This window comes from Heterocephalus glaber, unplaced genomic scaffold (genome assembly GCF_053883595.1).
Source record: "Heterocephalus glaber isolate CG9 unplaced genomic scaffold, H.glaber_assembly_v1.0 deba00001428, whole genome shotgun sequence".
Taxonomy (NCBI): Eukaryota; Metazoa; Chordata; class Mammalia; order Rodentia; family Bathyergidae; genus Heterocephalus; species Heterocephalus glaber.
The window spans coordinates 12,853,782-12,865,937 of NW_028258293.1; the positions used below are offsets into that span (position 1 = coordinate 12,853,782).

Consider the following 12,156-nt stretch of genomic DNA (forward strand, 5'->3'; position numbering starts at 1 on the left):
ATCAAATTAGACCCCCATGGCACCATAAGTATGGTGTTACCTCTTGAGCTGTCACTGCCCACCCTGGTAGCTCCTACCGTTTGTCATTCGGTTTCCCAATTCTCAGGTTTATAATCTTTTGGGCTCAGCAGAGGTTTCTATTTGGGGAATATACTTATGCATTCATGTCTAATAGGTACTTCCATCTTAAAATGGCCAAGGCAGAACTCCTGATTTTCTCCCCAAGCCCATTCCTCCCCCAGGCCTTCTCAACTTCATAAATAGAACTGCTGTCCACCCATTGCTTGGAGAATCAGTTTTGATGCCCATTGCTCCCTCCCTTATGCACAGTGCATCATGGGCCCTGAGCTCCACCTCACAGCATGTGGCCAGCCCACTCAGAGCCCCTGTGCTGTCCTGCCTGGCCTTTGGCAGTGCTGTAGCCCCCTAAGCCAGTCAGTCCTTCCATTTTGCCCTTGTCATCCAGCCTTCGGAGACAGCAGCCTTTTCATGTGTAAGTTACAGTATCACTTCCTCCCTGAAACTCTCCAGCAGCTTCTCAGCATATGCAGACTCCTAACTCTGCACCAAGTCCCCAAAGCTGTGCCTTCCCTTCACCCTCCAGCCTCCTCCCCACTCCCTGGGCACCAGACACACTGTGGTCGGCCTCCTCGCTGTATCTGCCAAGGGCGAAACTTCCTCCTTCTGGCCTTTGTGTTAGCTGTATCCCCTGCCTGGTGAGCTCTTCCTCCAAGTGTTTGTGTGGCTGGCTCCTTCTTGTCTTTCAGGTTGTGGCTCAGAGACCACCATACTGGAGAGGACTCCCTGACCTCCTGTTACTGTTTATATCTAGATGTCCCAAGGGCCTCATGCACTCATAGGTGGGGCTTCGGGGGAAGTGATTGGATTATGGGTGCTTAGAGCTGACTTGGTGTTAGGAGGTGGGGTCTGGTTGGGAGAGGTGGCTGGAGGCGCAGCCTAGACGGACCTGTCTCCCTCCCCAGGGCTTCCCTTGTCTCTGCTTCCTGTCTTCCAGACCCTTAGCAGCTTTTCTCTGCCATGCCCCTCTGTCATGCCATCCTGCTTTGGAGCCAGCCAACTGTGGACTGAAACATGAGCCAAAATAATTCTCTCCTCCTTTAAGTTGCAGAAGTCGAGTATTTTGTCCCAGAGATGAAGTGACTAAGATACCGCCCACCCTTCTGGGTCATATCATTCTGTTTAGTTTTCTTTATGACTTATTACTGGCTGCATTCTGTTGATTTGCACATCTATTTGCTTGTTGTGTTCCTCACTAGAATATAAGCCCTTGAGGACAGGGACCTTGTGTCTTATTCACTGCTGTATTCCCTGCGTCTAGAACCATGCTTGAATATTTTGGGCACTCTATAATATTCATCCAGTTGTTTATCAACTCTGCCAGTTAAAAAGATACCAGGAAAAACTCAGAGGATTTTTAAGGGCAGTTAAACCATTCAGTGTGACCTGGGTTGAGTGTCCCTTATCTGACATGCTTGGGATGGGAAGTATTAAGACTTCAGACTTTTTTGGATTTGGGAATGTTTGCACACACATAGTGATATGCCTTGTGGACAGGACCTAAGTCTAAACACAAAATTCACTTATGATGAATTTTACGCATGTAGCCTGAAGGTAATTTTATGGAGTATTTTCAATGTGCCTGAATTTTAGCTGTGACCCATCTTATAAGGTCTGATATGTGGGATTTTGGGTGTGGGATTTTTCCACTTGTGGCTTCCTGTTAGTACTCGCGAAGTTTTGGATTTTGGAGTATTTTAGGTTTCAGATTTTCAGATTAGGTATGCACAGCCTTTACTGTAATGGTGCATACATACATACATGTCATTACCCATGTGTTAAAACCCATAGGATAGCCGGGGATTTAGCTCAGTGGTTCCGGTGCCTGCCTCGAAAGCGCAAGGCCCCGAGTTTGATCCCCGGTACAAAAAACAAACAAACAAACAAACAAAACCCATAGGATGCACCCACCACGGGTGAACCCTCATGTAAACTGTGCACACTGAGCAGTAATGACTTGTTAGTGTCGGAGCATCGATGGGAACCAATGGACCACTCTGGCCCAGGAACGGTGAGTGAGGGGCTGTGAACAGGGAGGGGTAGGGAGTTGTTTGTACTTCCTGCATTCCTTCCTTCATTTTTCTGTGCACCTGAAAGTTTTCTAAAAAGAAAAGAAAAATAGTCTAAATATTTAAAAGGAAAAATATATATTAATGTAAATATGCTAGATAATAAATACTATAATTTTTATTGACATGAAGTTCAATCAAATTTTATTCTGCACACCTGTCTGGGTTCACCTTTCCAGGCACTCATCTCCCTGCACTGTTGCTGTGGGAGGGGTGCTCAGCCCTCAGCCCACATCTAGCACCTGTGCTTTGTGGGGGCCTGGAGAGTGTGCGCTGAGTGGATTGAACTGAATTGCACAAGCACCAGGCACACTGCAGCTCCCCAGTGAGTATTTATGCAGGGCTGAAAGCCTCGGGGAAATCCCATCTCAGGTTCGTGCCCTCCCTGCCACGTGAACTCCAGTACCCTCATCTTCTGTGTGTGGATTCTTCTTACCCCTCCCCAGGATTGCTCTGATTCCCCAGCCTCCTGTCCTGCACACTGTTAAGCCCCAGGCAGGTTAAGGGAGAATGGTATAGGGAGACCTTGGCAGCAACCAGGCTCCAGGATTGGCAGCCATCCAGCTGCTGCATCCGTGCCCCTGTCCCTTGCTAGTCCCCCCCATCACTGTTTGTTAATAAGATCATGCTAAGTAGAGGCACCTTGAAAGTTCCAGCCAGGTCTGAAACACCAGTATGTAGGCCAGACAAGGGAGACCTAGCACAGCTGGTGGTGCGGAAACAGTTTGGGGTGTTATTTGGTCCGCGGGTCCCACAGAGGCAGCAGACCAGCACTCCATAGCAGCTGATGTGACTTGGGGCTGTGCTGAAAGAGGAGGGGCCTCTAGGGTGTGTGCATCTAGATGAGCTCATCCAGAGGGTCAACCCATTCTCGGTACCATACTTCTAGAAGGATGACAGCAACCTGGAGCTGGCCAAGGGAGGGGGCCCAGGCTGACAGTAAAGCCAGGCTATGCCACCAGGTCTAGAGTGGGAGGCTGTGTCACCGCAGTAAAGAAATCTCAGAGGACGGGGAGCTGAAGGGCTTAAAATCTGCAGGCCCACGAGGGTGAAGGTCCTTTAGCAGCACCAGGCTCCACACCAAACCTGCAAGTCCATAACCTCGTGCTTGCTCCACGTTGCAAACTGTGCTGGTTTCTGGGCCTCTCCAGCCCTTCTGTCTTCAGCACGGCATGTCATCAGAACACCTTCGTCTCAAGCTGTTGTGTGAACTGAGATAGGTCTTATGGAAGCCCAGAGAATCACACATGATCACAGGAGGCCCTGGGGGTTAATTTCCTTTTCTGTCCCTTCCCATAGGGCAGCCAGTACTCCCAGAAAACCAGCAGTTCTGACAGAAAACACAGAATTCAGAAAGACAGTCTGCAGGGAAGATTTCAGTTGTTTATAAAACAGGCCAACACGTTTCCACTTCGTAAGTTCTAAATCCGTCATCCCAGCTCCGTAGATCTAAGAATAGTCCCCAGCGGAGCCAGTGTACCACAGCACGCTCTCCCTGCAGGTGACTGAGGAAGTGTGTCCACCGCAGCTCAGCACCTGCTCTCGGCCCAGGGGGCACGGACCTCTGCCTCTCTCGCTTGGCTGTCTGGGAACCTTGTCCAGACTCAGCGTTTTCTTCTGAGACGGCTTGATCGGAACACCCTCCTCGCTGGGCTGCCCCGGCTGCCAGATGAGATGCTGCTGGGGCACGGAAGGGGTAGCAGAAAGCAGAGACCTCTGGCACTTTGCATTGCCCTGCCATGGGCCTCGCTTTCCTCTTGGGCCCAGAGAGATGGTCATAGAGCGCTGGACGGACTGTGGAGCAGCGAGGATCCAGAGGAGGCTTTAGAGTGGGCCCCAGCCTTGCAGCGTCAAACGCATCACCCGGGCACATTTCCACTCATCCCCTTAGCCAAGGCTACTGCTCTGGCTGGGTGCAAGGAGCCAGCCTAAGGAACATCCCTCCCACTGCTCATCCACATCCAGCTCCACCTCCTGCACTCTGTCTCTCGCACTCCGCCATGCTGTCCCACACCACCATGTCAGCTCTCCAGGTCTGGGACAACTTTTGACTTGTTTTATCCTAGTCTCCGTCCCCACCAGCCTGAGGCACCTGCTGCTTTCTACCCAGGTTACCAGTCATTAGAGTTCTTCCTGATAGTGATCTTGACTGGCCGATCCAAGGCTTCTCCCCACCTCCACAGGTTCTCTTTTGGCCCTCGCTAGCCATTCATTCATTTATTATTCACCCACACCACAGCATTTATTGAGTACTAATGTGTGTCACACAGCGCTTCAGGTTCTGGTATATAGACAGTGTTCCCACTCTCAAGGAGCTTGTGTTTTGTCAGGAGAGCTAGATAAATCAGGCAAGGCATTCCAGATAGGAACAGCAAGTGCAAAGGTCCTGAGGTGAGTGCCATTTGAGGAGCTGTAAGGGAGTCAGTGTCACTGTGGTAGTGGTGGAACACAATAGGACATGCTGTAGGAGAAGCCGCTGAAGAGTTCTGAACAGAGCGGTGCTGTATCCAATTTAGGTTTTAACAGGATCACTCAAGCTGCATGTAGAGGACCACAGGAGTGGAGAGGCGGCAGAGAGAGCAATTCTGAAGCTCTTACAAGGCTAGCAGGGAGAGACCAGCGATAGGGCTGGTAAGAAGCGGCCAGATCCTGCTGTGTTCTGAACATTACCTCCCCAAACCCCTCCTTTCCCAGGTCCACATCTTTCCTTACCTGGTGGACACCCACAGCCTCCTCACTGGGCTCCTTGCCTCCCTTTCTACCCTCTCATCCTTTCTCAGGGCTTGCATGGGTTTTGGTCTCCAGGGCACCTCGACACGTGCCTTCTCACGACAGTCCATGCCACAGACCCTGACCTCCAGAGGAATTGCTGGTGCAGGAATGGCTTCTTCCTGCTCCCCTGCTCCTGCCTTGAGGCCACTGTTGGCCCTGGGAAGTGATGGGTGGCTGATTACAAAGGAGCCAACACCAGCAGTGTCTCTGGCCCAGCCAGGCCCAGTGGGGCCATCGACCTCTGAGCCGTTTCCTCCGGGAGCTGCTCCTCTCCTCTCCTGTGACCAGGGACGACATCTTACAGCTCCCCGCTCTGGAGGTGGCTTTGGCCACAGAGCAGGGGGTGAAGCCAGGCCCAGGAGTGAGGTTAACGGCGGCGCCGATCTCAGTGTAATGTGTGCCCTTCCCTGCTGCTCTCCAGCCAGGTGAAAAATGCAGCCTGGCTTAGATCCTCCCAGGCAGCACTTCCTGTTCCTACATCTATGACTCCAAGCCTAGGCCGGTAGCTGGTCTGTCCCTCTGGCCCTCATCCCCTCTTTCCCTGGCTCGCTGCCTGCTCCCTGGATTCACCCAGGCCATTCCCATGGCCCTGCTGTTGCTCACATTGAGTCACGAGGGTGCCTTGGCTGCCTTAGGCCCTGGACTAGACATAAGACCCAGAGAGGGGGAAGTTCCGACTGTGCCCGAGGGCCTCGGGCCACTGGGAAAGACAGCAATGGAGAGCGATTACGGGAACCAATGTCAGGTCCACTGTGGTGGTTACTGTAGCTCTGTTTGTCATCACACAAGATTGGGGGTCCCCAAAGTATCCATTAACAGAGGACTGTTTTAGGAAAGCAGGGCTTGACGCTACTATTAAATAACACCCCAAAACTGCATATACCACATTCTCAGGGGCTCTGTTACCATCTCCCACAGGGTTTAGAACTAGTGAAGGAGCCTGAGGTTTGGGAGCCCTTGGATCTGGCCCTAACTAGACCGGATGTGTGACCTCGATGAGCTATTTTACCTCCTTGAGCTAACCTGCCTCATCTGTAAAGCGGAAATGATGACCTCTCAGAGAGTTGCTGTGGGAATTAAGATGGCATTTGCATAAAACTAAGAAGCACCATCCCAAGATAGCAGCCCACATCCTGGCTGGAATTCCTGCTATCATGGCCACATTCCCAGGGACAGCATGGAAGAGGGAGAGAGAAGAGGCAAAGGGCATGTGCCATCTCTCTTTTAAGGAAGGGTCCCACGGGCTGTTTCAGCACATCTCAGTTTGAACCTCATTGACCACACCCAGCTGCAGGAGCCATGGGAACTGTTTCTTCCATGGCTCAGGGGACAGTCAGGAGGTTGTGCCCACACATCAGGTGTTAGTTCATCCTAGGCAAGGCCCTGCAGCAGAGATGCTGCCGGCTCCCAAGCCCTGGAATGCAGCCCCAGCACCAGAAGGCCCTGAGAGGACCCAGGTTGCCAGGTAGCTCAGGCAGGTGGCCCAAGGCCTGGACAGATTTGGGCCTCATGTCCCGTGCCAGGGACCTTGCCAGTGCTGAGGCTCCACTGCCCACAGGGCTCTGAGCTGAGCTGATGCATATGTGGTGACTGTGAGCTCCATCACTTGTCACAGCTATCCTGAGCCCCACAGGCACAGGGCCTTTACTCCAAGGGGCCGGGGAGCCCCTTGGTAGCCCTGGGGCTCTGCAGCCACTGTGCCCTTGAGCCAGCAAAGCTGAATTCTGTCAACCAGGTGAGATTTCAGTATCCTACAGGACCTGGAGGGGCCGGGAACACTGTGGAGAGCCCTGTGTAAAGCTGGGAGCATCCTCCCACCCACCTGCTTTGAAAACTGGCTGTTCCCAACTCCAGCTGGCTTGCAGAAAGGCTCGCTGCAGCCACTGTCCTTCCTCTGCCTCCTGGCTGAGAACAGCTCGCGCGAAAGCCTCTTGCCGAGCCAGAGCACTTTCTGTTCACCGTGTCTGACACAGTGGCCCTAAGTTCTGCTTGTGCCAGTGACACCCATTCAGAAATGTTGGAGGAGGGTGTGACTTACATGCCCTGCTGTGTGTCTTCCTGTTAAGGGGACAGCCAGTCCCTTGCTTTCTGACCTTAGCTGCCTGGTCATTGTCAATGTGTTTAGGAACCCACACTTCTTGTCATTTCACCCTGGGCCTCCTATTCAGGATGCCCTTCTCTCCCCACTGTGCCTTTTGCCTTGACTGTGGCTCCCTTGCTTTTCCCTCCCCTCCTAGTGGTCTGCTTCCTGTGTGGATGTGAGCTGTCACCAGGTGTTGGCACTGGGCTTCAGCATTAATCCCCTTGGAAAATGTGAGGTCATTGAGACCTAAGTGCCTTTATTTCACTGCTGTGTGGTGGGGACCCAGGACAGCCCAGCTTAGTCCACAGGCACATGCCAGGGGTCAGCAAACCACAACCAACTCTGACCTGTGGCCTGTTTCTGAATAGCGCTGCAAGCTAACAATCTTTGTAAAGTGCTATAAAAGAGAATATGTGACAGAGACCTAATGTGGCCTTCAAACCTAAAATATTTGCTACCTGTCCTAGAATAAGTGTGACAAACCCTGGTGTCTAACATGCAGGGATGCATGCACATTCTGGAGCTACACTGCCCAGACTCTAGAACCATCTTTAAACTGTACATATCTGTCAAATGTGGTTGCCTCACAGGGTTGTTAGAATTAATGCATATAAAGCACATAACCCTGAGTGAGCTTGCTTTGGCAGTATCAGGGAAGAAATGTCTGGGCCTTTGCCAGGCTTCACCCAGTGGGCATGAAGGTCCTGACTCCAGGGCTCCGGTTAGCCCGGCCCGGAACATGGTTCCCTTTGGCAGGAGGAGGGGGACCTGCCAGCTGCCTGTTGTGCAGCTTCCAGCTGGGAGGTAAGCTCTGCCTTCCTCCCACCCCCATCCCCGCTGTCAGTCAACTGTGCCACTCACCAGGCCCAGGCACAAAGCCCACACCAGGTGTCACACTGGGCCTGAAGGTACCAAGGCTTCTCTGCTCTCCCACCCTGGCCCAAGCGCGGGCCTGGCTGGGAGTCGGGGCCTGGGGCTCATCCTGTCTGTATGCATATCCTCATTCTTGGGCTAAGCTTGCAGACAACTGTTTCCCCAAACCTGAGCTTTTGGCTAAGGAAAAGGAATGGGCAGGGTAATCTCAACCCAGCCAGCCTCCCTCTCCTCAAAGTGTGGTCTGCAAAACAAATTTTTGGGTGGTAATTGGTTAAATGTAAAGATTTAAAAATTCAAGGGAAAGGAAAAATTATGAGAAAAAAAAATGGAAACAAAGTCTTTGTAAATGGGGAAGGGTGGAGGGGTGAAAGGTGCACAGGGAATGGGGAAAAAATAAGAACCAAGATACATCATGTACAGGTACAAGATCCCAATGATAAATGTAAATGTACTGTATACCTAAAATGTACCAATAAAAGAATTTAGGCAAAAAAAAAAAAAGATTTAAAAATTCAAATCATTGAAAAATCAAAAAATATTTTCTGGTCTGGATAGAGATGAAGTTTAAGCTCTTAAAAGCAATGGAAGAAACTGAACGTAAAAGATCAATCAATTTTACTACATAGAATCATAAACAGATATATATCAGAAGATGTAAAACAAAGTTTTAAGTCAAACTGAGAAAAAATTCATGCCAAATATGGCAGAGAAATAATTAATAGCCTTAAAATAAAAATCTTTAGAACAACAAAGCTCTTAATAGGTAGCAATAGTAAATATTCATGTAGTGCTTTGTGTCAAGCACTGTTCTTTGTATTTTACACATATTTACTCATTTAATCCATCCGGAAACAACATTATGAGGAAGATATTAATATCCCCATTTAATAGATGAAGAAACTGAGGCACGGAGAGCTCATAGTGCTCACAGGGATATAGCTAAATAAATGTTAGTACTAGGATTTGAACCCAAGTCATCTGGCTCTCGGGTCTGAGCACTTAAACTGTTTCACGCTAACCAGGAGAAAGAATATGAAACACACAATACACAAAAGAGGAAATACAAATACTGAGTAACATAAGAATTATTTTTCAATTTCAGTGCTAAGGTACAAACTAAAACTGAGAAATCATTTCTGCCTTCAAATTAGAAAAGATCTGTAACTTTCATAATAATCCTGGCAATGCAGGAGCAGGATTGCTCAAGTTGAATTCAGGTGGCTTTTCCTGAAAAGCATTCTGGCAGTACTCAGAACAGTGCTCAGGAGTGTCAGTAATGTCTGTACCCTTTGACCAAGAATTCCCATTCTGAAAATCTAATTTGAGAACATTAGAGCAACAAAGATTCATAAAGATGTTCATAGCAATGCTATACAAAATAATGAAAAATTAGAAACAACCTAAATATCTGATAATAGGAGACAGGTTAAGTAAATTGTTTAATCTTCATAATGGGCAATTAGGCAGCCATTATAAATACATTTATATAACAAAAGACATGATAAATAAAGTGCAGAGACACACCACAGGCTTCTGAGAGAAGACACTTGCTATGCACATAACAAGGGGAAGAATTATATAAACAAAACACACAAAACTTACAATTCAATAAGAAAAAGGCAAATAACCCAAGAATAAGATGAGCAGAGAATGTAAATAGGCAATCCATAGGATATGTGACCAATAATCATAAGCAATGTTCCATCTGACTACTAGGGAAATGCAAACTAATTAAATGTACTTACCAGAATAGCCAGCGTCCAAAGGCAGATACAGAGAAACAAATTCACGTCCATTGCCGATGGGAGTATAAATGACTACAGCCACTTTGGAGAGCTATTTGGCCATATTGAGTAAATTTAACCATGTGATTCCCCATCTCATGGATGCTGCTAGGGATCACCCTGCACAAAACCACCATTTTCTCTCATTGGTTTCAATACTGTTTATAATAGCAACCATATTAGTATTGTTATATAAGATTATTATATATGATAACATTGCCTTATAATATTTCATTGTACAGTAGCATTGATGTCTTATTAAAGAACTATCCATCTCAAGGGAATATGATTTTACATAATGAAGTACTTTGCACAGTTAAAGTGAATGAGCTAAATCTGTAATCTCAGCTCAGATAAGTTTCTAAAACGATGCATATAAAGAGCAAGTCACAAAAGATGAATATATGAATGATACTATTTTCTTAAATCTTTAAAACAAATTAAAAGTATTACATAGTATTTAAGGACATACATGTAGAAAACTATGTAAGTACAAATAATGTACACCACCTTCAGAACAGTGGTTGCTTCTGGAAAGGAGAAATGGATGGAGGGATAAGAGTGGGAGGTGGGGCTTAAACTTTATCGCTTTTTTAAAAGGTAGATTTGAAGCAAATATAGAAAAATATCAATATTCTTAATTTAAGTGAGGATATATGTCTTTCTCTTAAATTATATTCTACATATTGAGCCTTTCTACATATTGGGCTATTTTAAAATTTCAAGCAAATTATTTTTAATTTACTTTTTTAATACTTTGCAATTCCATAGAGAAATGTTTGGATTATAATGTTAATGGATAAAAGCAAGACAAAAACACATACAGATATTTACACATTTTACAAGTTAAAGGTTTGAAAGAGATACCGAAGATATTCACAGTAGTGGGCAATATTCTACTAGTCTGCTTTCTTTACACACATCCTCTTTTCCATTTTTTCTTTTGCTTGGCATGAAGATGTATTTTTTTATATCCAGAAGAAATTGTTAAAGCAACCACAGGAAAATGTGAAGGAGCTTAGCCCCTTGGAGAGGGTCCAAGACCTAGGAAGAGGATATGACAGGCTGAAAGCATCCTGAGCTATCGTGTGACCTGGCCTCGAATGTTGGCCTGGCCTCTTTCTGCCTGTGTGACTCTGAGTTTGTTCATTCCTTTATCTAGCCAACAATGAGGTGCTCTTTTTTTTAATTTTTAAATTTTTTATTTTTTGGTACTGGGGATCGAAGTCGGGACCTTGTGCTTGTGAGGCAAGTGACGGAACCACTGAGCTAAATCCCTGGCCCAAGGTGCTCTTTTTATTGAGAACCAGGCACTGTGCTGGAGACACAGAATGAACAACAAAACATGCATGCTTCCTCCCTCACTGCAGAGCACAGGCTACTGAGGAAGGGAGGATAAACAGTCGCCACACAGATCATACATCACTACAAAGTGTGTGATCTTCATGAGGAAAAGAACAGGAGCCTAGGAGGAATGGGTAGCCAGAGTACCCGACCTCTGAGCAACATTTAGACTGGAGTAAAAAGGGTGAGGTCTGAAACCCCTAAAAGTTGGGACTTTTAGAGAAAGGAAGGCCTTCTGGTGCATACTTGAGGAACTGAAAGAAGCCAGGGTTTGGGGACGCAATGAGAGAGAGAAAGGGAGAAGATGGGGAAGAATTGTATAAGGTAAGACCAACAAGAAAGGAGCCAGATCGCAGGCCAGGGAAAAGCCTGCTTAAGTACCATGGAAAGTCGTGGAAGGGTTGGCTGTGTGCTGGAGGCAATGTGAGGTTAGTTTGCAATTGTCAGAGATCCCTCTGAAGACCAGAGTGGACGGTGAGCAGCCTCATTAGTTAGCTGGCTGCTGCTGTGGCCCACGTAAGAGATAACAGTGGCCTGGGTCACGGTGGTGGCAGTGCAGATGGACAGACAGAAGTTTTTAGATCTTCCAGGAGACAGGGTTCTCAGGCCTTGGTGATGGGTTCCATGTGGGGGTGACCGTGAGTGTAGGGCCAAAGGGAAGCCAGGTTTGGAGCATGGACAGTTATGGGGTGGTGGGAACAGAACACAATAGAACAGCAGCAGACGTGGGGACAGGAGGGGACAGCTAGTGTGCCCCCAAGTATTGCTGAGCTGTGGTTTCTTCTTGTGTAAACTGGGGTCCATGATGGCACCTGCACCATTGGGGTGAGTGTTTTCCGCCCTGTTACCCACACCCACTCTACAGTATCTCCCTCTTTCACAGGTGGGGCGTGTTATTCCTGGGGCTGGAACGAGCATGGCATGTGTGGGGATGGCACTGAAGCCAATGTCTGGGCCCCAAGGCCTGTGCAAGTCCTGCAGTCGGCACCAGGACTCCTCGTGGGCTGTGGGGCCGGCCACTCCCTGGCCCTCTGTCAGCTGCCAGCACAACCTGCTGTGGGCAAGGATCTCATCACTTACCCTCCCTCAAATGCCACTGAGGACACCAAATCTCAGGAAGCACTGGACAAAGAGAAATTGGAAGAAAAGA

At 48.1% G+C, this 12,156-nt stretch overlaps 1 protein-coding gene across 1 annotated transcript in view; it reads left to right on the forward strand.

The window, feature by feature from the left end:
- Positions 1 to 12,156, forward strand: part of Sergef (secretion regulating guanine nucleotide exchange factor) — a 220,468-nt gene that overhangs the window by 208,235 nt on the left and 77 nt on the right. Inside the window, 1 exon segment of the mRNA XM_087211592.1 lies at positions 11,890 to 12,156. Coding sequence (XP_087067718.1) covers positions 11,890 to 12,156 — 267 coding nt within the window.